At 43.2% G+C, this 24,197-nt stretch overlaps 2 protein-coding genes and 1 long non-coding RNA gene across 3 annotated transcripts; 1 reads left to right on the top strand and 2 right to left on the bottom strand.

Moving 5' to 3' along the window:
• Window positions 1-1,500: 1,500 nt before the first annotated feature.
• On the bottom strand, window positions 1,501-3,594 carry LOC111221386. The gene is made up of 4 exons (XR_002665090.1): window positions 3,507-3,594; window positions 3,011-3,133; window positions 1,822-1,887; window positions 1,501-1,675 (listed from the first exon to the last, which is right to left on the bottom strand). It is a non-coding gene; the product is annotated as an uncharacterized LOC111221386 (long non-coding RNA).
• Window positions 3,394-18,596, top strand: LOC111221385 (E3 ubiquitin-protein ligase Siah2). The gene is made up of 3 exons (XM_022744756.1): window positions 3,394-4,044; window positions 15,561-15,740; window positions 15,847-18,596. The coding sequence occupies exons 1-3, from the start codon at window positions 3,613-3,615 to the stop codon at window positions 16,216-16,218; spliced, it is 984 nt and encodes a 327-aa protein (XP_022600477.1). The 5' UTR covers window positions 3,394-3,612; the 3' UTR covers window positions 16,219-18,596.
• Window positions 18,597-20,065: 1,469 nt separating this feature from the next.
• On the bottom strand, window positions 20,066-24,094 carry rbmx2 (RNA binding motif protein, X-linked 2). Its single transcript, XM_022744719.1, has 6 exons — window positions 24,012-24,094; window positions 23,087-23,202; window positions 22,963-23,014; window positions 22,747-22,876; window positions 22,003-22,189; window positions 20,066-21,925 (listed from the first exon to the last, which is right to left on the bottom strand). The coding sequence occupies exons 1-6, from the start codon at window positions 24,014-24,016 to the stop codon at window positions 21,357-21,359; spliced, it is 1,059 nt and encodes a 352-aa protein (XP_022600440.1). The 5' UTR covers window positions 24,017-24,094; the 3' UTR covers window positions 20,066-21,356.
• Between the last annotated feature and the right edge of the window lie 103 nt (window positions 24,095-24,197).

Raw genomic sequence — 24,197 nt, 5'->3', positions numbered from 1 at the left:
ATAATAAACTCTATATTGATGTGAAAACGTTTCTCTACAACAACTAATCCTCCATCGTCTCACTGCTCATGACTGAGCTCCAGAGTTTGTAACATCAGATCATACATGACATTTTATTTTGGTAATGAAATGACAAGCTAACACTGGAAATGAAAGGGCATGCTAACAGCTAGCTAACATGAGTTAGCTAAACTGTAACTTAAGGCCAAAGTCAGAGACTAGCTAACATTAGCTTTCATCTACTTTTCACAATCTAATTTAGAAACTGAAGGTTCGAAAGTAAAGTGTATTAAATAAGTTAGTTAGTTAGCTACTGCTACTTACATTTAGCTACAGCGTCTGTGCGTCACGCTGGATCAAAAAGTTGAGGACAGAGCCACTGATGGAGTGAGGCAGGTAGACAAGATTTTTACAGTGATCTGAAGAGACAGAAGAAGACGAGTTTCACCTTGTTAACATGTTAAATTAGCATCAGATTAAAGGGGGGCAGGTCTGGACGAGGCTTTACTCTCGTCTCCTCAGAAAACCAGCTACTTCCCTAACTTCACTAAAGGAGGTTCATACTGTCTGAACTGCTCTCTCTTCAAAATCTGTTTGTCAACATCCAGGGCCACAGGGAATATTTGCTCGGTGTATTATCAGGATACTGTCACCTTTGACCTCTCTCTCTGACCTTTGACCTCTGTATATGCTCAGTGTGAACAGTTTATAATCAGAGAGACGTGTGAATAAATGATAAATAATAAAGTTTGGAAAGTGAAGTGAGGACATGATGAAGAGGAGATTAACGGATTAGCAGGAAATAAATTGGCTGACAGACACAGTGGTGATGAAGTCAAAGAGTCAGAACCTGAACACCTCCATCTTTTCTTTTTAATGCAATTTAATTTTCCTGTTTGATCTGCTCGCTTTCAGTTTTCTAAACTCACAAATATGAAACACGAAGATTTCACTGAGGAGAAGAAAATAAAAAGGTTCAGGTAATTTATCAAAATAAAGAAAAATTAGTTTTAATTATAATATATAATAATATATTATATACATATATATGTACATATTTACATATATATGTATGTGTATATAATATGTTTAAAATTAAATATATACACACACACATATATATATATATATATATATATTTATATAACATACTGACAGGCTTTGGGGGCTTTGCTATTTTAAAAAAAACTCTAATTTCTAATAGGTTTTATTTATTGTTTTTACATATATGTTAATATATATATATATATATATATACGTATATGGGCCGACACTGATCCAACAAAGAGAAAATATTTTGTTGAATTTTCAAAATGCTTTACATAAGACATAAAGCATAAAAAGTCATTAAGATATAAAGGAACAGGGAAACATTAAAGGACACATATTGTTTTAATAGATAAAACTATGAAAAGAATCAAACAACATAAAATAAGATAAAACAGAATAAATAAAGAAAAAGTTAAAATACAGTGAGAAATATAAATAAATCTGCACATCTGTAGTTTAAATTTAAAACCAGTTGTTCGTCACACAGGAAGTCAGTGTAGCTTCAGATTCCCAGCTGCCTTTCTTCATTTGTTTTTGTCTTCAAAAGCTTTTTGTCGGTGAACTTGAAGGTGACTGGAGGTTAATTGAGCTGCGCCGCTGCTGTCGGCCAATTCTTCAAGTCCTCCTGGAAATAAAAGAAAGAGGCTTTCAGGTGGGCCGGGGGCCAAAGCTGCACTGAACCGGCCAACACAAACCAGTTACAGAGCCAGACTTCAACAACACACAGCGACACTGGGAGCAGGTGTTTCTGAGGGCGCTCTCACACCTCACCTGCTGAGTTCAGGCTCAAGGAGCTCAGGTGTATCTGGTTTGGTTTCCTGTGCATCAATGTGAAAGCTGTCAATCAAACTGAGACCGTCAGAAAATGTTGTATCGACTGTAGTTCAAGTTTGTGTCTCTTCATGGGTTTTTTTGTTTTTTAACTGAGCTGTAAAAAGCTGTGATATTCAAACAAGAAAAAAGTTATTTCATACAGAGGCTCTGGCCCAGGGGCCCTCTGACCTCATGGGCCCCTGGGTGTTAAGGTAGATTTCTTGCACAGAAAACACAACACGATTATGTTTAATAATCAGAGCAGGAATAAAATCAAATTGTTGTTTGATCAGCATCAAAAGGAAATGTGTGACTGTGATACACAGGAGCAACGAGGAGGGAGGATGTGGTTTCACCTGAACCTCCACTAGAGGGCGTCAGAGCGTGTCAGATTAAACAGCATCCAGCAGGTGAGAGCGTCACTATAGGTACATACTTATTAATGATATGTTAACATGTCAGCAGCATGTTAATGTTGAAGCTTTAATCTATAACATTATATTTTGTAAGTTAACTCTTAAGAGAGAGAACCACCTGCTTTCAATAACACTAGTGATTATTTCAGATTTTTGCTTTTATAAATATTTAATTCTGCAAAAGAAAGAAATATGGAGAGATGACCAAAGAAGTAATCAATTACCTGAATTAGTTTTAATAATATATGTAATATTTTTATACTGTGCATTTTAAGTTGGTTGTACATTTGCATGGAGAAGCTTGGGCAAATCATATATTTAGTTGGTGTCTGAAGAGAAGGTAAATTCAACCTCTACAGCTTCTTCAAAAGTTGGTGCTCTGTTACTTTTAAATTAATCAACTTATAAAACAGCAAGAAAATTAAACAGTGTTTGTGTTGAGCAAAGGTTTGGGCACTGGAATCCAAACCTCCCGCTACTGTTTCCTGTGTCAATGGCTGCTATTATTTCTACAGTTACTATTTAACTTTTCAATTCATGAAATGAAAAGTAACAGTGCACCAACATCTGAAAGAGCTGCAATGGTTGTGTTTCACTTTAAAACTCTACTAAATATAGAATTTGCCCAAACTCTTGTGATGCACCTGTGTAACACAGTGTAATGTGACATTTACAGCCAGGCCAAACTTCTTAGACAAATCTGTCATTTTAAGAAAACTTCAATTATTTACCAGTCTAGATGTAATAAAACACAACTGCATATCTTCACAGACTCAGTGTTAACTTCTGGTGAATTCAGCATTAATACAATCCAACAAGTTGCCACCTCCAAACTTCTGTACACGCCACAGTAACTGTTAATGAAATAGAAAGTGCGTTAACATTTGAATATTATTTTATCTTTATTTTGGGATGTATGTTGGCTGCAGTGGTTGTTGTTGTTTACTTCCTCCACATGTCACTAAATAAAGACTTTTGCAGCGGTTTGCAGACAACAGTTTGTGTATTTCAGTTAGTCGATAAAACCAAATTAAATATAAAAATATAAAATGTAATAACTGATAAAGAACTAGTCTTTATCTCGTGTTGTTTTATTTATTTTTGCCTCTTTCCCTTTACAGCCAAACATTACGTAACGACACGACTCCGCTCTCTGATTGGCTGAGCGGCCTGTCAATCACTGATCTGGCGGCCAATGGCAGCCAGCGGCAGGCGATACAAACTGACAGCCGCCATGTTGTGTCTCCGGGGGCCTGGAGGGACGTCCGGTAGTAGACGGTAGATGTGACCGCTTGCTCGGCAGCTCATAGGGAAGGGACCGCAGCTTGAAGCCATGAGCCGTCCGTCCTCAGCCGGAGCCGGAGGTGGAGGACTCGGGGCCGGGAAAGCAGGCGGAGGAAAGCACGGGGGCTCGGGAGGCGCAGCTGCCGCCGCCGCTGCCGCCGCAGCAGCCGCAGCAGCAGCGGCAGCTGCCGCCGGTGTGAGCTCCGTGGCCGGGTCTGGGTCGGCTGCCCCTTCCTCCGCCGTGTCCCTGCCCACGGCCGGCCTGCCCGGGCAGTCCACGGAGCTCACGGCGCTGTTCGAGTGCCCGGTTTGCTTCGACTACGTCCTGCCGCCCATCCTCCAGTGTCAGGCGGGTCACCTGGTCTGTAACCAGTGCCGTCAGAAGCTGAGCTGCTGTCCGACCTGCCGAGGCCCGCTCACCCCGAGCATCCGGAACCTGGCCATGGAGAAGGTGGCCTCCACGCTGCCGTTCCCCTGCAAGGTAAGACTCACCTGTTCTCCCGCCAACACAGACAACTGTTCACTTTTCATCACAACTTCCGCGTCAACATGCTAACCGACAGGTGTGTGTGTGTGTGTGTGCGCTCGCTCGCTCGCGCGCGCGTGTCATATGACGTCACAGGGGACCACGGGATCAAAACAAACCTTGAGTTCGGTTCCGAGTCTGTCTGAGAACCGTGTTTTGGTTCCGAGAGTCACAAGCCCGTTGACACTGAGAGGAAGGGGTTACAGCCTTAGTTTTCAGAGAGTGATGTGTGGAGACATTATTGAACATGAAGACGATGACATGATGACGTGAGTCTGACGTCACAGGGAGCTGAGGTGACAGGTTCTTCTTTTTAACTTGAATAACTAACTGTGTCACTGTCTCAGCTTCATGTGTTTAGAAAAGGTCGGTAGTTTCTTTAAAGGACAGGTCTAATATCGTAGTTTATTCAATATTTAAACACCATTTCCCATGAGCTCTAGAGGTTTGCAGGCTAAAGGTCAGAGGAGGTGAGTCCAGGAGAGTCGAGTGTCAGACTGAACACAGCTCAGGTGAAATGACTTTAAACACAAGGAGTTACAGTTACACACAGTCCAGGTTTCTCTGACCTGCACATATTAATGTGGAACAGGCTTATTATTCAGAATTATATCATGAACATATTATTATATTACATAGGTGAAAGGGGAGAATTGTTTTGTGTTTGTTTGTGAAAACTTTTATTTATTATTTCCTCATAAATTTGACGTCCCTCTCCCCCTTGCTTCAGTGTACAATACAGGCTTATTCATTTATTTATCTATCTATCTTCTAACATTACCCTGGTATAGATCCTGTGCTTGCTTACTGTTACACTTTTATGCCCTCTTGGCTTTTATTTTGACTTTTTTTTACACCTCACTTCCTCTTCCTGTCTGTCCACAAATCTCCTGTCTCTGCCAAATGAGAAATGAAAAAATTTATTTCCAAAAACCAAGTCATAGATATCAGAGAGTAATGCTCAGGTGTCCACATACTTTTGGCCACGTGGTGTAGACTCTGACTCCATTACAGACGCATTAAAGTTGAATCGTGTCCCTGAGGCCTGAAAGCTGAGGAGCTGTGACAGGGAGGGAAACTGACGCCTGCTCCATAATAATAATAATAATAATAATAATAATAAAACAGAAATCTCCAACATCGATTTTAAAACGATCAATAAAAACAAAATCAAACACTAAAAATGATTAAATATTTTGCATAAAAGCTGCAGTTCAAATAGTATGGGTTATAGAGGCATAATTATGACTTGTTATGTCTGCAGTGTAAAGCTGCAACAATTAATCAATTAGTCAATTAACAAAGAAAATTAAAATGTTTCTTTGATGTTAAACATTGACGCTTCGACTCGTTGGACAAAACAAGACGTTTAAAGACGTTGAATGGACTTTAAGGAAATATCATTTTTAAAATTTAGTTTAACCAATCGATTTATCGATTAATCAAGAAAATGATAAACAGGTTAATTGATAAAGAAAGGAACTGTTAAGTTTATTCTAATGTAGGGAACATAATCAAATATAGATGTAGTGAAAGAGCTGCAGTTATAACAGTGGTCAGGATGACTGAAGGTCACTGGTGTTGGTGGATCTGATCTGAGGTCTGTGGATCTGGTCTCATATCTAATATCAGGTTTTAGGATTTTGCGCATGTTTGCAATATAGAGTATTATTATTGATCTCAGCCTCACACTCCCCATCATATCTGCTGATGTTGCTCCGCCTCCTTCAGTGTGTGTGTGTGTGTGTGTGTGTGTGTGTGTGTGTGTGTGTTTAATGTGATGAATCTGATCCTCCTGAGCGCTCTGAACTCTCCATCAGTGTGTAATTGAATTAAAGCGTTTTTTTTATGGCTCCTCCTCCTCCTCCCCCTCGTCCTCTGGCTCAGCTTCTGTTTTTTATTTTATTGATTTTCCTTCTTTCTGTGTCTAACTGCTCAAACGCCGGCGCTGTGACATCACAGCCGGGGGCGGGGCGATGAGATGTAGAAATGACGGTGTTTGTATTTGTTGCTGTCAACCATCTTGACTCAGTTACTGGAGCCAGGAAACCTTCATTTTTGTTCTTCTGTGAAATTTTTTCCGTCTTAATTATATGATAACCGGGACATCGTTGCCGTAGTTAGGAGATCTTTACCTCTCATTGTTATGAGATCAATGGGTTATCAAATTTATCGATACAACCAGAACTGAACCGATGTTGTAGGACTTCTGTGTTGGTCGTGTGTTCCTGCCCTCGGATTACGACCCGGAGGAACGCACCGACAGCAGGTGTTCCAGACCTCCGTCACCATGGTTACAACAATAAACACATGGTTAAGGTTAAAGAACAACTTGGTTCGGTTTAGAAAAAGATCGTGGTATTGGGTTACGTAAATTACAGCTGTCCCCGCTCTTACTGTTGCATCGCACGCGCGGCTCCTGTCGCCTAGCAACCTTGACAAGATGTTTCCTGTCATAATCACCGCGACCACTAGAGGTCGCCTGTCAGCGAAACCATAGTTCAGACAGAGCGCATGTATGGAGTCATAGGAGAGCCAAAAAAAGCCAGAATAAATCTGTAAAAGAATAAGTAAATAAATGTGGAAATAATAGCAGCAATAAACAAAAGAATAAATTAGTAAGTAAAGTGGAAATAAAAGAATAAAAAAGCTTTTACCCTATTGCCTTTGCTTTTCCCTAAAAAATATAGTTCATGTATATGTTTATATTTCCACATTTTTTTATTTACTTATTTATCCCTATTTATATTTCCACATTTATTTTCTTAACTTTTCCAGATTAATTGTTTTTATGGCTCTTCTATGACTCCATACATGTGCAGTCTAAGAAAAGTGCTGCAGGGAACTACTACTCTTTAAATGTTGAAAAGTAATCGGAGTAATTGGCAGCATTTTATAGTTTTGCTTGAAAAAATGTTGATTTATTTTTAAATCATTTTCAGATTTAATTCACTGTTGATCAATTTATGAATTAATGGACTGATTGTTAGAGCTTTAGAAAAAGATCGATACAGTGTTACTGCAACAATAAGTGTGTTGCTGTTGAGATGCAACACACACACACACACAGACACACACACACACACACACACACACACACACACACAGAGACAGTGTTTGACCTGATGATGGCGCTGGATGAAAAGTCACGACCGTCTGGACTTCATCACTGTGACCATGAGAAGCAGCAAAGTCTCGATTGAGAAGCTGAAACCAGTTTTTACTTTTTCTGCCTGAAAGTGACTGAAATCAATCAATGAAAATCAATCAATCAGAAACTGATCATCAGTCTGTCGATCAGTTAATCGATGCATCGTTTCAGCTCATTTACCTACAAGAGGAGAGGAGAGATCTGTGTGTGTGTGTGTGTGTGTGTGTGTGTGTGTGTGTGTGTGTGTGTGTGTGTGTGTGTGTGTGTGTGTGTGTGTGTGTGTGTGTGTGTGTGTGTGTGTGTTGACAGATGCTGTGAGGAGGAGGAGGAGTGCACTCGGCTGAGCGATACTCCCTTTTTATTCTCTCTCTCAGCTTTCTTTCTCCCCGCCCCCACTGTGTGTGTGTGTGTGTGTGTGTGTGTGTGTGTGTGTGTGTGTGTGTGTGCGCTGCAGCAGCGTCTCAGTGCGGTCGGTTGGAGGACGAATGTTTTTCTGCTGCTCAGTCGGAGAGAGGTTGAGAGACATTAACTGAAAGCCAGAGAGAGAGAGTGTTTCACTGTGTGTGTGTTGCTGGTATTCACCGCCGGTCAGTTGGACGCCACACAGCTCAGAGAGAGAGAGAGTGTGTGTGTGTGTGTGTCGGCATCTGTGTTTATGTTCTTGGTTCTTCGTTTTTTTTCTTTTTCACCACAGAAGAAGAAAACTGTTTTTTTTTTTTTCTTCTTCTGCTGCAGTAGGAGAGAGAGTGGGCGAGCGAGGTTCAGCTGCATTACTGCTGCGTCTGTAGACTCACCAACAGGAGCTGGTATGTGTGTGTGTGTGTGTGTGTGTTGATTTGGACACTGACAGCTAGAGATAGATACATTCCTGTGCTGATTGATTATTGGTCATCGTTGAGATTAACGGTGGAGTCGATGGAGCGTCGCAGTGATGATGTCAGACGTGTTTGATGTTGTCGGACAAACCGCAGTCAGCTGATGTTTGATGTTGTGAGAATCAGCTGTTTTCAGATTCTATATTTAGTTTCCTGCTGCTTCTTGAGATGTCTACGCTCCGTCGCTTTAAATCCTCAATCCTCCTCAACTTAGAAAAACTGAAAGAAAATTTAACAGTACTGTGACGAGCGAAAGTTTGGACACCCCCGCTGAGTCAGGACTTGGTGGCCCCCCCCCCCCCCCCAGCCTCTGATCCAGGGTCTGAGTCCTGACTGGTGACTCTGATTCACCTGGTAACTACAGGTCCTGGTTGTGACTCACGTGTCGTCAGGACTCGTCTGTAAACAGAGGATTTATCTCCTCGTGTCACACGGAGCTGAATCCTCTGATTTCACAGACGTCGTCCCGCTCTGCATGATCTCCACGTGTCCGTCTGAACAGCTGCTGACCAGCTGCTGTCTGTTTTTGTCCTCCTGTCTGTCTGTCTACGGAGAGCGCAGAGGGACAAACACCAGCAGGAGTAAGTTCGGTCTTAGGCTCAGAGTTAAAGAAGTGAAGCAGTGAATGATTTCGTCAGTTTAGGAAACGAGCCGCTAACGACCTGTTAATGAAGTATTGATTAAAACCTGGAGTTGGCTGAATAAATGTAAACCATGTAGCTCTGCCTGTCCAGACTTCGTGAAGCGCCTTTTCCCACTTTAAACTAGAGCTGAAACTCTTTGTCCGTCAGCAGCAAATTCAATTTTTAATAATCGACTGAGCGTTTCGTTGATCTTTAAAGTAAAACTGGAAAACGTTGGTTCTTGTTTGTCCAGAGTCTCAGATTCATCAGACAAACGTCACCATAGACTGATGGACACTTTTGACTGTTTACTGATATTTTTTTAGGCCAAACTAATCGGATTGATTGATAATGAAGAACCCCTGTTTGGGTCTTTTCTAGCCCTGTTTAAACATTTGTTACAAGATGTTTAAACATACAAACTCATTGGATGGAAATCATCTGAGCAACCAGGGAAAAACAATGTCAGGCAGCTGAAGGATCTGTTACATTAAAATCACACAAGCCGCATGAAAACAAGTTTATTGGTGACTTCCCACAATCCACTGGGTCCTTACTTTCAGAAATAAATCTGAGGCGCTACATCCACACGACTACGTTCGTTTTAAAGCAAAGAAGTTCTCCGTCCAGACCAACGCACCTGAAAACGTATATCACACTGAGCATGTGCGAGCCGGTGTAAACAGGAAGTAGATTGTCTCCAGCAGAGACAGTTGTAGCATTAAAACAGAGAATGTCAGTGAACAGCAGCTGCAAAGACAACAAGGTCAGTAACTCTGTCATTCATTGTCATGTTGTATTCACCACTGGTAGTCCAGGCTGATGGGAGCCAATCAGGAGAGACCGTGGCTGTGACCTCATTGTTTACAAAGGTCCAGTCCAGTCTACAACACAAACCTGGAGCTTTCAAAATAAAACGTGTCCAGCAAAGTCGTGTGGACGAAGCCTGAAATGTCCGAGAAGTGTCGAGGCCATGCAGGACTGAGTCGTACTTCACAGTTCTGGATCAGGACCAGCGGTTTCCATGAGATTTGTTTCCAGTAGGAAAAATGTAGAATAACAGTGGAGTAATCTTTGAAGTGATAGTTCAGGTTATTAGACGTGGGGTTGTGTGAGGTACTGATCTGTAGTTAGTGTTTCACCTGCAGTAGAGTCAGATCAGCTCCATGTTTTAGCCAAAGCTAATATCAGCTGAAGTGTACGTTTTATTTTGAATTTTTCCACCATTTTATCCTACAAACAAGTTCCTCACACAACCTCAAATAACCTGAACCGTCACTTTCCAGGAGAGTCTCATGTTTGTGTGGTGAGGAACCTCGAGGAGGATTTACCTTCTGTAGACGTGTGGAAGTAATCTACCTGTGTGTGTGTGTGTCTGTGTGTGTGTGTGTGTGTGTGTGTGTGTGTGTGTGTGTGTGTGTGTTAGCTCTGAGTGTGTGTGATGCTGTGTCCGGCCTCCTGCCTGCCTCTCCTCAGGGAGTTGGCTCAGTGGCGCTGCCTGCTGGGTTGGCATCGTCACCACGGAGTTGGTTCGTCTAGCACCGCAGGGCTAACCGCTAACACTGGACAACAACAACAGCAGCAGCTACAGCAGGGGTCAGAGGTCAGGGACAGGGCCGATCGACCTGTCGGACGCACCAAGCCGCTGCTGAGCAGCCAGGTGAGTCCTGGACGATACTGGACTTCAGTGTACTCTGTGGTTCTCCTCGCTCTGGGAAGTTCTGGTTCCTGTTCTGGGGAGCTGACACCACCTGATGTTTACTGTTGTTTATATCGATCAAACATTTCCTGAACGTGATGTCACAGCGCCCACGCTCAGCTGGTCATCCACAAGAAAAACAAATAACCACCTGTCTCATAACCGAAGGTAGACGAAGCGTCTCCAGGTTCGTCCAACGCCTCAGAGCAAATTATCTCCTCAACATCTGGTCACATGATCACATTCCTGCTCCCCATAGGACGAACCCTTTAGATTGTAAATGCCCCCGACCTTTCTGCTAGCGCCACCATAAGGACAAAATTTACTCCACTGCCGCCTTCTTGGCAGTGACTGACTCCGCCTGTTTTTGGATCAACCTGGAGTTAGACGAAGAGGAGGGGCGTGTGCAGAGCTGAGACTTTAGTTTGCCTCAAAGAGGCCACGCCCTCAACTTTATTAATTTTAAGTCTTAATAAAGAACATGTGGAGTGATTTTACCTGAGTTAGTATTAAAAACAGAACAGGGACCTGGTCTTAAAGGTCTAAAACTCCACAAAGCTGAGACAGAACGGCTCCATCCTCAGGATGTTTTCTGTCCTGTGTCTTTGTGTTGATGTGTAATGATCACTGCAGCCTCTGGGGGGCGCCACCACCACTTCTCACTGTGAGTCTGATTTCTTTTATCTAATAACGTTCTGACTTCATCTGTTTAAATGGTCTCATTAATCTCATTATATCATTGATTTAAACTGACTCCACTGATGAAGCATAATGGAGTCAACCTCCAACCATTTACCAGCCCCACACACACACACACACACACACAGACACTCACACACACACTCACACTCACACTCACACTCACACTCGGAGGACTTTTATCCTGATTGTTATTGATCGTGCTGAAAGGCTGAGGCTCTGCAGAGTGTTTTTCTTCATGTGGATCTGATGATCCGGTCTGTGCAGGATCAGTGGTTTGAGGTGTTTTGTTGATGGATCTGTTTGTTTCCTGAAGGACAGATGTTCAGCATCTGGTTAAAGATGCTTCATGTGTACCAGGATGTCACTGATGATTAGGGATGGATCAATATGGTTCTGTCAGGGCTGATTCTGATACTGATTAGTAGTAATTAGCTTCTTGTTGGTTTTATTCTGTCTTGTGCTTTTTTAAACATGTTTCCTCAAACTGAAGCTGGACGAGACTAAACCTTTGTTCCTTTGACTCTGTTGGGATTTCTGCCAGAACTTAAACTAATGACACGAGTCTGTAAAGATGGAGACGCCTGTTTGGATCCGGCAGAGAGTTTGGACTCGTTTGATAAAGCAGGTGTGAGGCGCTGAGTCTCTCCTGCAGCAGTTCAGTGTGAGGGAATAAACCTGGAAGCTCAGGTTGTTGGTGGCGTCTTGTTTTTCAGGCTGTCGACCTTTTCGGGAAGCAGCTGCTGCGCTCCGACCTGCAGCACATGAATCTTTAATCAGACCAACAGTGAGACCTCCTGCTGGGACACACACACTCACACTCACACACACACTCACACATACACACACACACTCACACACACACACACTCACACTCACACACACACACACTCACACTCACACACACACACACTCACACTCACACACTCACACACTCACACACACTCACACTCACACACACACACACTCACACTCACACACTCACACACTCACACACACTCACACTCACACACACACACACTCACACTCACACACTCACACACTCACACACACTCACACTCACACACACACACACTCACACTCACACACTCACACACTCACACACACTCACACTCACACACACACACACTCACACTCACACACTCACACACTCACACACACTCACACTCACACACACACTCACACATACACACACACACACACACACACACACAGACACAGTAGTCAGTGTGCAGCAGTAGTTTAAACTAACATGGTGACAGACCAATGGTGTGAAAATATTCACTTAAAAAGTCAGTGTTACATTCTGACGGAGTGAACAGTTAGCCTAAACAAGCTAATGTTAGCCTAAAAAAGCTAATGTTAGCCTAAACAAGCTAATGTTAGCTTAAAAAAGCTAATGTTAGCCTAAACAAGCTAATGCTAGCCTAAAAAAGCTATCGTTATAAAGCAGGTGTCAGGTGTTGAGTCTCGAGGTCAAGGAAAGATGTGAAGGAGAATCTGGCTGCACTTAAATCAGGATTTTTTTTTAAACTAACTTTATTTATAACACATGGAGGATAAAGGATTATAGAGGTAGAGGAAGTTGGGCCATTAAAATAAACATGTATTATTGTGTGTTAACTATAAAGTCAATGTGCTTGTTCTTCATGATGACTCTGTGTTCATGGATCTGGATTTCCATCAGTTTTAGATCATGTCGTTTCTACAGTTATGTTGGTCTGCTGTGGTAAAACTACAATGGTGCATCAGCAAGGAATTGTGGGATGGCATTTTCTCCTTTCCTTTCACAAAGGAAGCTCCAGTGTTTCCTCTGCTGAAGGAGATGAGATAGGAAGCACTGAAGGCGGCTGCTGAGATTGGCAGCTTGAATGTGAGGCTGACAGATGAAATGTTGTGATGCCGTCGTGTCAACGTGGAGCAGAGTCTCAGGAAAGTTTCAACAGCTGGTGGATCCATGAAGTGAGTCTGTCTGAGAGCTGACCAATCAGCAGGCGTCTTCTGCAGGAGATTCAATGCAGCGACCAAAGTGAAACTGGTTTCTGCTTGTATTTGTGTCTCGCTCCCCCTCCTCCCTCCCTCTCTCTCTCCTCATGGTTATGGATGCTCTCTCTCTCATCACTAAAGACACCGCCTGCCGTCCTCGAGTGCCTCCTCATCGCCTCACTGTTTTCATACCTCATTTACTCTCTTTATCACTGCCACCTCCACCACACTGTTATAGGCTCCTGGTCCATCTATAGGTGCTGTTGTTCAAGATGAAAGAGGGGGAGGAGGGAGAATCCAATCACTGTGACCTTCAGCATCTCAGAAAATCGAGGAGAAAGCTGCAGCCATTACATTACATTACTACACACACACACACACACACACACACTCTCTCTCTCTCTAAGGCTATATTTATATCACAGCATGCCTCACTTCATCTGGATCATTTAAATCAGGAGATAATTAATACACAGGCTGTTCTCTCAGCTGCAGGCTCCAGCAGTGACACTTCAGTGGGGAACATACAGAACACAATAGACTGGATACATGAGTGTGGATTTAACAGTGTGTGTATATCAGTGTGTATATAATGATACCTTGGCCTGAAAATTCTGTGTTCTGATTGGTTGGAAGGTGTGAATTCTTAATAACCGGAGTGTGTATCCAGACGACTGTGATGTAGGTGTTTTTAGTTACAAGGATTGGTTTATAAAGACGGACAGACGTCTCCACTTCCTGCTGTGTCTCCACTTCCTGCCGCAGCTCCACTTCCTGCCGCGTCTCCACTTCCTGCCACGGCTCCACTTCCTGCCGCGGCTCCACTTCCTGCTGCTGTGCAAATATGAGGCCAAAATATCCCCGATACGAGCGCTGCCGTCTTGCACTGGTGACATCGTTTAGTCATTGGAGTCTGTGCTGTAGTGATCAGGGGGTGGAGCCGTGGTATCGAGGTCCCGCCCATACACCTGTTCAACCAAAGTGCGAGTCAATCACAGCCGTCAGTCATGTCATAATAGCATCAAATAATCAGCGACTGACAGAAACCATCTTTGATATTTCTAGTTTGGTTCATGTCCCATCCGCTAACATGGAGGGGGCGGGGTTTATGACCTGTACTGCAGCCAGGGGGCGGACGAGATGTTATGGCTTCACTGCGATGGCGTCCATCTCTATATACAGTCACTGGTGGGAGGGGTTAAGGTTATTTGAGTAACCACTAACAACAACTGAAAAAGGATAAATTACTTCTTGGTAAGAATCATAGAAATGTGATTTTATTATTATTATTATTATTATTATTATTATTATTATTTTAAATGGAAGTCCAAATCAACAGTCCAGACCTGACTTCTGCGTCTCTGCTCAAAGACTCGGGGTCCAACCAAACTAAAACTGGTGGTGTTGATCCGACCCCTCCCTTATAGCTAGATAACGATGAATTACTGAGCTCTGTGGAGGGACGGGACGAACCCGTTAGTTTGGGACAGATTCTGATCATTTTCTATGAATTTGAATTCTTTGCAGTGAACTCTGTGTTTGTTGTTTGACACTGACCCTGGTGGAGGTCTGTCCTCTCTGAATGCTCCTCCAGTTGAGACTAAAATTAGTCACGTGTAAATGAATGACTGATATTTTAAATGTGATCATGTGGTAAAAGCAGGATAAGACCTCCAGGTTTGATTCCATGACTACAGTGGAGTCAGCTTTGTGTCAGGTGGTTCTCAGCTCCTGTTTCATCCATTATAATAATGGAGTGTGCAGCTTATGTAAGGGTGTTACAGCTTATATATGAAGCTCGTTTATTTATAGAAATATAATCGTGTTCTGATTGGACAGTATCAGGTTGTTCTTAAAAATGTCTCCAGTTTGATGATTTTCCGCTCTGGAAATGGAGGCAGGTTTATTTGGACTTGTCACACACAGGTGCGTCTGATAACACTGGTAAACGCTGCATTTCATTTCAGGAATCATCAATCCATCGTTAATGTCATTAATTCGACTTCAGTTTTTCCTGCTGTGACAAGTCAAATGTTTTCTGTTGTGATGTCACAACAAAGCAGTCACCAAGCCCCGCCCACCTGGACCCACCCTCCAAACCTTGCAGGATTTGGTTTCTCTGAGTGTTTTTACCTGAAATCTGCTTTATTTTTATTGGGTCACTCAGCCAATCAGAACATTTCAAATAAAACCCAGAAGAAGAAGGAGAAACATGGAGCTTCACTTCTCTGTCTCACTGTGTTTCCTCAAACTGTTTTTCTCATGTTGAGAGATGACCACAGCTCTGTTTGGTTTCCTGTTGATGCTTCAAGTCTGATCACAATAAACTAATAAAAGTGTTTGAGGTTTGTTTCTAATAAAAATGTGACGATCTCACCTCGAACAGGAAGTGGAATGTGCCTTTAACACTCAGTCCTCTCTCTGCGTCCTCCCTCCAGTACTCGTCGGCCGGATGTCTGCTGACCCTCCACCACAGCGAGAAGCCCGACCATGAGGAGGTGTGCGAGTTCAGGCCGTACACCTGTCCGTGTCCCGGGGCCACCTGCAAGTGGCACGGCTCTCTGGAGGCTGTCATGCCGCACCTGATGCACGCGCACAAGTCCATCACCACGCTGCAGGTCGGCACCGACACCTACAGAAACCTCAAACAAGCTGACGACTCTAACGATGATAAATGTACCTGTTGTGCATTCAGCTCATTGTAACGACTTCTTCTGTCTGCAGGGGGAGGACATCGTCTTCCTGGCGACGGACATCAACCTGCCCGGCGCCGTGGACTGGGTGATGATGCAGTCGTGCTTCAGCCACCACTTCATGCTGGTCCTGGAGAAGCAGGAGAAATACGAGGGCCACCAGCAGTTCTTCGCCGTCGTGCTGCTCATCGGCACCCGCAAGCAGGCCGAGAACTTCGCCTACCGCCTGGAGCTCAACGGCAACCGCCGCCGGCTCACCTGGGAGGCCACGCCGCGCTCCATCCACGACGGGGTGGCGGCCGCCATCATGAACAGCGACTGCCTGGTGTTCGACACCTCCATCGCTCATCTGTTCGCTGACAACGGCAACCTGGGGATCAACGTCACCATCTCCATGTGCTGAGGGGGCGGAGCAACAGTTGTGATAAACAGACAGACGTCATGACGCAGGGTCAGTTTGACCGTTCAGGAGGTGTGGCGTTCACTTTCTGTCTCGCTCTGTGCTCACAGGAAGTCGTAAACGTCCTGCAGTGATGGTGATACAGCTGCTGTGCAGCTGGACTTGTTTGTAAAACATTTGCAGCAGGTTTAGCAGCAGAACGCCGGCTCCGCCCTGTTTGACGTGTGATGAATGACCGAACAGGAAGTGTCGAGCATCAGGTGTCCTTCTTGAACTGATGAAGACGAGGTCAGACCTGCTGCTGCGACCGCCGCCCGTCCAGACCGGGACCCGGGGCCCCGGGGCCCCGGGCCAGAGTCCACTCCCCCGAGCAGAGAGGATTCTGGTCTCACTGGAGGAAACAAACAAAACCTTCACCACAGCAGCCACACAACTTCCTGTCGGGTTCATCCGACTTCCTGTCGACGTGTTCACAGTATTCTGCTCTTTGCTGCTGTCATTGGCTGACAGGTGTTTTCAGTCAGAGTCTTTGTCTTCGACTGCAGCTTCACTTTTTACAAAGATATGAAAACATGAAGACACGTTTGATTGACAGGTTTCTCAGCCTGTAACAGGGGTCACTGTAGGTCATTTGCTTTGATGACATATGTATAATTCCCATCTCAACATTAATGTTTATTGGGACGATAAAAAAAAAAAACTGCTGATGAATGTTAAAATCATCAGACAGTAAATTAAATACCTGACATTCACCACTTCACACAACTGTCTAATACAGAGATACAGATGTTGAACAGCTGACTGGGTTATAGTCTTATGAGATATATTAGGACCTCAGCTAATGATTATTGTTCTTATTGATTAATCAGCTGCATATTTTCTCGATTAGTTTATAAAATGTGTTTCGTAGATTCAGTTCACGAAGAGATGAAACAGAGAAAAGCAGAAAATGGCAAAATCATAACGAACTGATGATCAGAAAGTTGCAGATAATTTTTCTGATGATTGATTAATTGACTCGTTATTGCAGGTGTGATGATGATCATGTATCAGACAAACAGAGCAGCTGCTGGCACCAGGTCTTCTTCTTCATGTTGACAATCATGGTCAATCAGATCAATAAACTTTAATCTTTACTCACATCCAGCTGAACCCAGAGTCGGGAAAAGTGAACGACACATCAGTCACTCAAGTTTCAGACATTATTGATCAGAGCTGCAACGATTAGTTGACAAATGGATGAATTGATCGACAGGAAATTAATCGTTTCGCTCATTTTTCAAGAAAAAATGTTTAAAAATTCTGTTTTCAGATTTTAAATGTGATAATTTTCTGCTTTTCTTTCTTTTCTGACATTGAATTAAAAATCTCTGAATGTCGTCATTTCCTTATTTTTTAACTTGATACAGACGAAATGATGAATCGACTCTATATGAAATAATCAGATTAATTGAGTCGCAGCTGAACCGTAGCACGTTCCCACCGATGCAGTTAACAGTGTTGACCAATGTGCTCTGTCACCTGTCAATCAATAATCAATAATAACCAGCAGACAAAGAGAGAGGCTGTTGAAGCAGAATAATGTGAACACGTTCACTCTGTGCTTTAATGACCGGAGCTGTGGCCTGTGTCTCAGGTCGCTGGTTCAAATCCCGCGGGCGGCCACGGTGGCGTTCTGACCGCGGACTCGTCCCTCACGGTTTGGAGGTTTGGCGTCGGACCTCTGTGGGATCCAGTCAATCCTCAGACCTTCTTTTAATCTCAGATAAAAGCAGTGAAATGGAGGAATAATCCTCCGCCCCTCCTCCTGCAGTCTGCCGAGCCGCCAGCGCCTTACTTTTCTACCGCCGTCCTCCTCATGATCGTGCTCTTTCTGAGGGAGTCTTGGTGCTGATGAGCTTCAGTTGAACATTGTTTTTAGTTTTCTTACTGAAAACCTGCCCAGGGAAACGACGAGACTGACGGAAGAGAAATGTGTAAAAACAGTTTGCTGCTTGTTCAAAGCCACAGAGACGGTGGACGGACGGACTATTGTAGGTAAAGAAACTTGATCGTCTCTGAACCTTCGTAGCAACTGGAAAGAAGTTGGCGTCAGCAGATACCTCTGATCACGACTCACGTGACTGAACCGCAGATTCCTCAGACCTCAGCGCCGTTTCCTCTGTGTTCGCTCAGAGACGAAAACCAGTCGTTCATTCACACTACTCCATGTAGGTGTGACTCGTCCTGAATCATATCTGCAGCATCAGCAACAATTCCTCCATTTAACCTAAAACAGCTGCAGAGCCTCCGTCAGTGGCAGAACGTTAAAGCTCCTCCAGTGTAAAGGTCTGTGTCCATGTGTAGTGTGATTATAGATCAGCTCTAGCTTCTATATTAATACTGTGAAAGTATCAAAGCCTCAGTCCACAGAGAAATGCACACAGCCTGTATTCAGAAACTGAGCCTTAAAACCAGCCGTCAGGACTTCTGGAACTTTGTGATGTCACAACAAAGCAGTCACCAAGCCCCGCCCACCTGGACCCACTCACAAGTGTTGATCCATAAGAAGATATATTTGTGGTTTTAAGACCCCAAAACCATCTCAGTGTAGTTTTACATCTCCTCTCTCAGGCTTCTCTCTGGAGCTCTAGTAACAACAGGTCTGTGAGCCAATCAGAAGAGAGGAGGCTCTGAGCCTCTCTTCTGATTGGCTGACTGTTTTCTGGGTGATCCAATAAAAATATAGCAGATTTCAGGTAAAAACACTCAGAGAAACCAAATCCTGCAAGGTTTGGATGGTGGGACCAGGTGGGCGGGGCTTGGTGACTGCTTCGTTGTGACATCACAAAGTTCCAGAAGTCCTGACGGCTGGTTTTAAGGCTCATGGACAGAAACCTTTAGACGGGATGGAGCTTTAAAACATAAATACATCTTACAGATATCAACACTTTATTATCAAGTATCTCAGTTAAGAAGCAACACAACTTTATTAAAAATGTAATATTTGATTAATATAAACACTTTAAGTCTTTAAGTTCAACATTTACAACCAGTATATAAATATTTAGTAAATGGTTTATTGCAGCAGATATAAAACATTTTAACAATTTATTAATATTATATGAATAAATATCCCAGCTGTTTTGTTATATTGTATTTAATTAGCAGCCTCCACTTTAATAAAAACCCAGATCTGGTTATAACCACTTCATATTGTTATAAACATTTATTAAATGTGTATATACTAATTATAACCGTTAAACTGTGTTAGCAGATCTTTAATGTTAATGTAAACTGTGAGATGTTAGTGACCAGACAATCATTAATATTCTGTTGCTTTTCAAACCTTAATGTTACATTTATTATTTAATATTAATTCAGACAAAAGGCTTCATGGTCCTAAAGCCCTCGGGTTCATTCATCCCGTCGTGCGAACAGAAACACAGAGGAAACGCTGCTCTCTCTCTCTTTACCTGATGATCACTTCCACTTCACAGCCGCCACTTTCTACCAAATGTTTTTATTGTAAATGAAGCTCTCGCGGCAGCAGTATATTTTCTCAGACAGGAGACAGCTGGATTTATTCTGACATGTATTTGTGTTAGCGTTTGCAGCTGTACAGAGATTTTCAAGGTAATTTTCTAAACTGACTGTTGTTAATTCGTTGTTGTTGTTCTGCTGCTTCAGTCTGAGTCCAACAAACAACCCACAACATCTGACAACCAGGGACTGACATCACAAACTACTGTAGCCTACGACTCCCAGGGTGCATTTCAGTAAGAAACATCCGATTACAGAGCTTCACATTCTGCTACATGAGCCGATGATGACGAGCTGAGGGTAAAAATGACACTTTGTAGAAACCTGATGAAGATCCGGCAGTTTGGGATTCATTTATTAATTCATATCCCCATAGCAACAGCAGCTGAGGCTCATGGGTATTGAAGTATTTAGAGCCATCAATCAAACTGACAGAAAAAAAAGTAATTACCCAGGTAAAATCTGGCTTCACCTGTCAGGGAGGAGAAGAGGCAAAGATACTGTGCGAGGTGACGTGGACAGGTGTATACAGGTGTTCCTGAGAACTTCCCTGAGAATCATGAGGTTTTGAAGTTTCTTTGAGTACCACAGTTATTCAGTCAGTTGTCTGTACATCTGTGGGTAAACTGCAAACTGCAAAGGTTAATAGTTAATTCGGCACATTTAATTTTTAACGTAAACAAATACAAGTTTGTAATTTCTGAATCATTCTGTTTCCTTGGATCTGTCCTGGTGTTTATAAATGTCATCGTTAAAGGTCTTGTATATTTTGTATTGCCAACCAGTAACCAGCACCATTATTGTTATTATCATATTCTAGAATAAATTATCAGTAAAATAGAGATAGACAATGAAATTTAATGCAATTCAAATAAATTGCATTAAATTTATTACAAAATTACACAGATCTTAAACGTCTTAGAGCTGATTCAGAAACTACAGACGTTTAAAATGAAGTGTTACCACATCATATGTTTTCAGAACTGGGGAGTCGGCTTTAAGAATGAATTTTTCCTTATTAATTAAGATAATAATCAGCTCTCAGTGGAGTTCGTGTCACATGACCAGGTTCTTTCTGTCACAGCAGCAGGATGATAAAAATTAAATCTACTGAAACAAGAAACTGAAGAGCGACCGGATCTCACGGCTGATGTTGGGATGTTCTGAATCTTCATTCTCAGTGTAACGTTGTTCTGTGATGTTTCTTTAATAAACGGGTGCAGCTTGTTCCTCTCTGGTTCTGATCTTTATATCGTCTTGTTCTATTTTTACAGTCAGTGGTTCTAGTTTATATTTAGACTAACAGGGATTTTGAGACAAAAAAAGTAAAGGGTAAAGAGGAGGGGCTTGACACTCGGAGGCCACGCCCCCAAGTCTCTGTAACTGTAGTCCTTAATAAAATGTAATTTTAAAATATCAGAGATGAATCTGATTTTAAATCCATGTTGATTCCACTGGTGAAGATATTTCTGTTTTATTACAAAATGAAATCAACAACAAACATTTCACTTCACACAGGAGCATGTTGGACACGTCCTCCTGAAGACGACGTCCAGAGACATTTTACACTGAACTCAAGGAACCTAAGAAATCTCTCTTCTTCTGTGGTCTCCGTCTGTCTATCTTCTTCTATTGCTGTCTCTATCCCTGTCCATCTCTCTCCTTCTGTCGTCTCTGTCCCGGTCCGTCTCTCTTCTTCTATCGTTGTCTCTGTCCATCTCTCTTCTTCTGTCTGTCTCTCTTCTTCTTTCGCTGTCTCTGTCCCAATCCGTCTCTCTTCTTCTATCATCATCTCTGTCTGTCTCTCGTCTTCTGTCTCTGTCCATCTCTCTTCTTCTATCGCTGTCTCTGTCCCGATCTGTCTCTCTTCTCCTGTCTCCCTCTCTGTCCCTCTCACGATTCCTCCTCCTGTCTTCATCCCTCCTTCCCTCCTCCTCCGCCCAGAGTCTCTCGTTCTCCCTCGCTCTCTGCCCGTTCTCATGTCCTCCCGGCGGCGCCCCCCTCTGGTTGTACTTGTCGTAGGCAGCGTCCTCCTTCTCCTCTTTGACTCTGACGGCAGCGGGAGGAGGACGATGAAGAGGAGGGGGAGGCGAGGAAGAGGAGGTCGCCCGGCTCTTCTTCTCTTTCTCCTTCTCTGCCTTCTTCTTCTCCTTCTTTTCCTTCTTCTTTTTCTTCTTCTCTTTCTTATCTGAGGCAGAAACGCAGGACGAATAAAAACTCAAATCCTGCCTCAAGTGGATCAAAGACAACAGGAAGTGACCTCACCTTTCTTGGGCTTCTTCACAGGTATGCTGTACTGCTCATCTTCCTCTGAGGAAGAGGAGGAGGACTCGGGGGCTGCGGGAGCGCAGCCCTCCTCCCTCAGGTGTTTGGTCACGTCGTCGATGTCCTCGTGGTCTTTGGGAGGACGGTAGTCTTTGACGTGGTCCACGCGAATGGTCCGACCTTTAATCTGACGACAGGAAGACAGATTTTTATTAAGGTTAGCTTAGCTTAGCATAAAGACTGGAAACAAACGGAAACAGTTAGCCTGGCTCTGCTCAAACTCATCTCATTTGTTTTATCTGCACAAAAACAGGAAGTGTATGTTTCAGGGGAATTATTTGTTGGCGAACTTGTTTCATAACAGCGAATAAATCTGCTTCAAATAGAGAGCGGGAAACACGTGAGGCAGCAGGTGTGACGCTGAATCTATCAGCTGATAATCAGACAGCAGGAGGTGACGCTGTTTGAAATGTTGAGACGATGCAGAAACGTTTCCTTTTGGATTCAGCCGCAACAAACCAGAGTTATTAACAGCTAGTTCATGTTTGTAACGTGTGTGTGTGTGTGTGTGTGTGTGTGTTGATCCTCCTCTTCTTCTTCTGCAGCCTCAGACCTGAGGAGGAGGAAGCAGGAGAAACAGCTACAGGTGTGAACACTGACACTGCATAGTGTTATGAAGGCGAAGGATAGGAGGCAGGTAGGTTGTACGTGAGCTAGAGGCGCTTAAAGTAACGGCTGCGTCACCTTGATGCCGTTGAAGTTGTCCACAGCCAGGATGGTGCTCCTCTGGTCCTCGTAGCAGATGAAGCAGAAACCTTTGGACTTCCCCGTCGCCTTGTCGCGCACCAGGTTGATGTTGACGACCTCTCCGTACCTGACAGGTGAGAGTAAATTCTCACATAGTCTCATGATGGTTATTACAGTGAGAGAGAGGATGAGACAAAGTGTGAAGGTACGTACTGAGAGAAGACACAGATGATGTCGCCTTCAGTCAGCTCGTATGGAAATCCTCCTGCAGGAAACAGAAAACTACGTCATCCACATGTCGTGAGATAAACCGTCTTCACAGGAGGGTCCAACTCACCCACAAAGATCCAGGCGCTGTCTTTGTACACAGTGTGCCAGGAAACAGACTCGTTCACCCCGAGGTGGGCCTCCCGCTCGTTCAGCTCGTTGATCAGCTTCACCTTCGTTAGCGGACTGAAAACAGAGGACAGAGAAAACATTGAACTGTGTTTTATCCAGAGTATTTACACCCTCACGAGCTGAGGGCCAACACAACAACTATATACTTATGTGAGAGCAGTATATTTACTTTTATCAATCAATCAAGACTTTATTTGTACAGCATTTTTTCATACAAACAAGCATGTATTAAAGTGAGTAAAACCAGAAATAAAAGGCAGGATATTAAAAAATAAAAATAAAAATGACATAAAATAGTAACAGTAAAATGCGAAATGAGAAAACATACATTATTCTGATCGTATACATGGAGAAACCGTCACACCAGACTCCACCATGACCAACTAAAACATTTAGTACAACCTGAGGATTCATTATTAAATTGGGCAAAACAACGGACTTCAAATAAATAAAAGCAAAACAATCCACTTTTGCCAAAACCCTCAGTAGCGCGCAATTGCACAAGGGCTCAAACACTTTACAAAACTTTTATATTATTGATATACGAATTGCTTGGTGTGTGCCGAACTCGAAAACGGATACTAAAGGTTTAAAATAACATTAGCCGTTATGTTTCAGAAGTGTGTGAACTCGCCGAGTGACGGAGAATCATTAAATTGTGAGATTTTAGAACAGGGTTCGGTGCATCGAGAATGAGTGACGGTGGCTAGGTTAACTGTGCTTATCAACAATGTTTGATAGCCCACTAGCACCAGCTAGCAGGTTAGCGTACAGCAGAGGACAGAACCAGCGACAGAATGAATAAAGTCCGAACAGTAAATAGAAAACCAAACAATCATTTTACTGTAAGAATGTTCACTTACTTCATGGTGAACTACATACAAGAGGTACCGATGCTAATGTGCTAATGTGGAAACCGTCTACTTTGCTAACATGAGCCATTTCCGTATGAATTACTGCCTCTGCTGCCGCCTGCTGTTCGGATGTCTTAACTACAAGCTAAATAAGACTAAATACCTAAACAACTACTGTTCAAATTATATATAAAA

The sequence above is a fragment of the Seriola dumerili genome, unplaced genomic scaffold (assembly GCF_002260705.1).
Source record: "Seriola dumerili isolate Sdu_G_001 unplaced genomic scaffold, Sdu_1.0 BDQW01000086.1, whole genome shotgun sequence".
Classification (NCBI taxonomy): domain Eukaryota; kingdom Metazoa; phylum Chordata; class Actinopteri; order Carangiformes; family Carangidae; genus Seriola; species Seriola dumerili.
This window is presented reverse-complemented; position numbering and strand designations above follow the sequence as displayed.

Excerpts from the sequence above, each read along its gene's own strand:
- rbmx2 (XM_022744719.1), bottom strand. Across the intron at positions 23,015-23,086 it reads CAGCGCCTGGATCTTTGTGG|GAGGATTTCCATACGAGCTG; the intron begins GTGAGTTGGACC and ends TGTTTCCTGCAG. Across the intron at positions 22,190-22,746 it reads ACAACTTCAACGGCATCAAG|ATTAAAGGTCGGACCATTCG; the intron begins GTGACGCAGCCG and ends TCCTGTCGTCAG.
- LOC111221385 (XM_022744756.1), top strand. The coding sequence starts at position 3,613 with ATGAGCCGTCCGTCCTCAGCCGGAGCCGGAGGTGGAGGACTCGGGGCC. Across the intron at positions 4,045-15,560 it reads CGCTGCCGTTCCCCTGCAAG|TACTCGTCGGCCGGATGTCT; the intron begins GTAAGACTCACC and ends TCCTCCCTCCAG. Across the intron at positions 15,741-15,846 it reads AGTCCATCACCACGCTGCAG|GGGGAGGACATCGTCTTCCT; the intron begins GTCGGCACCGAC and ends TTCTGTCTGCAG.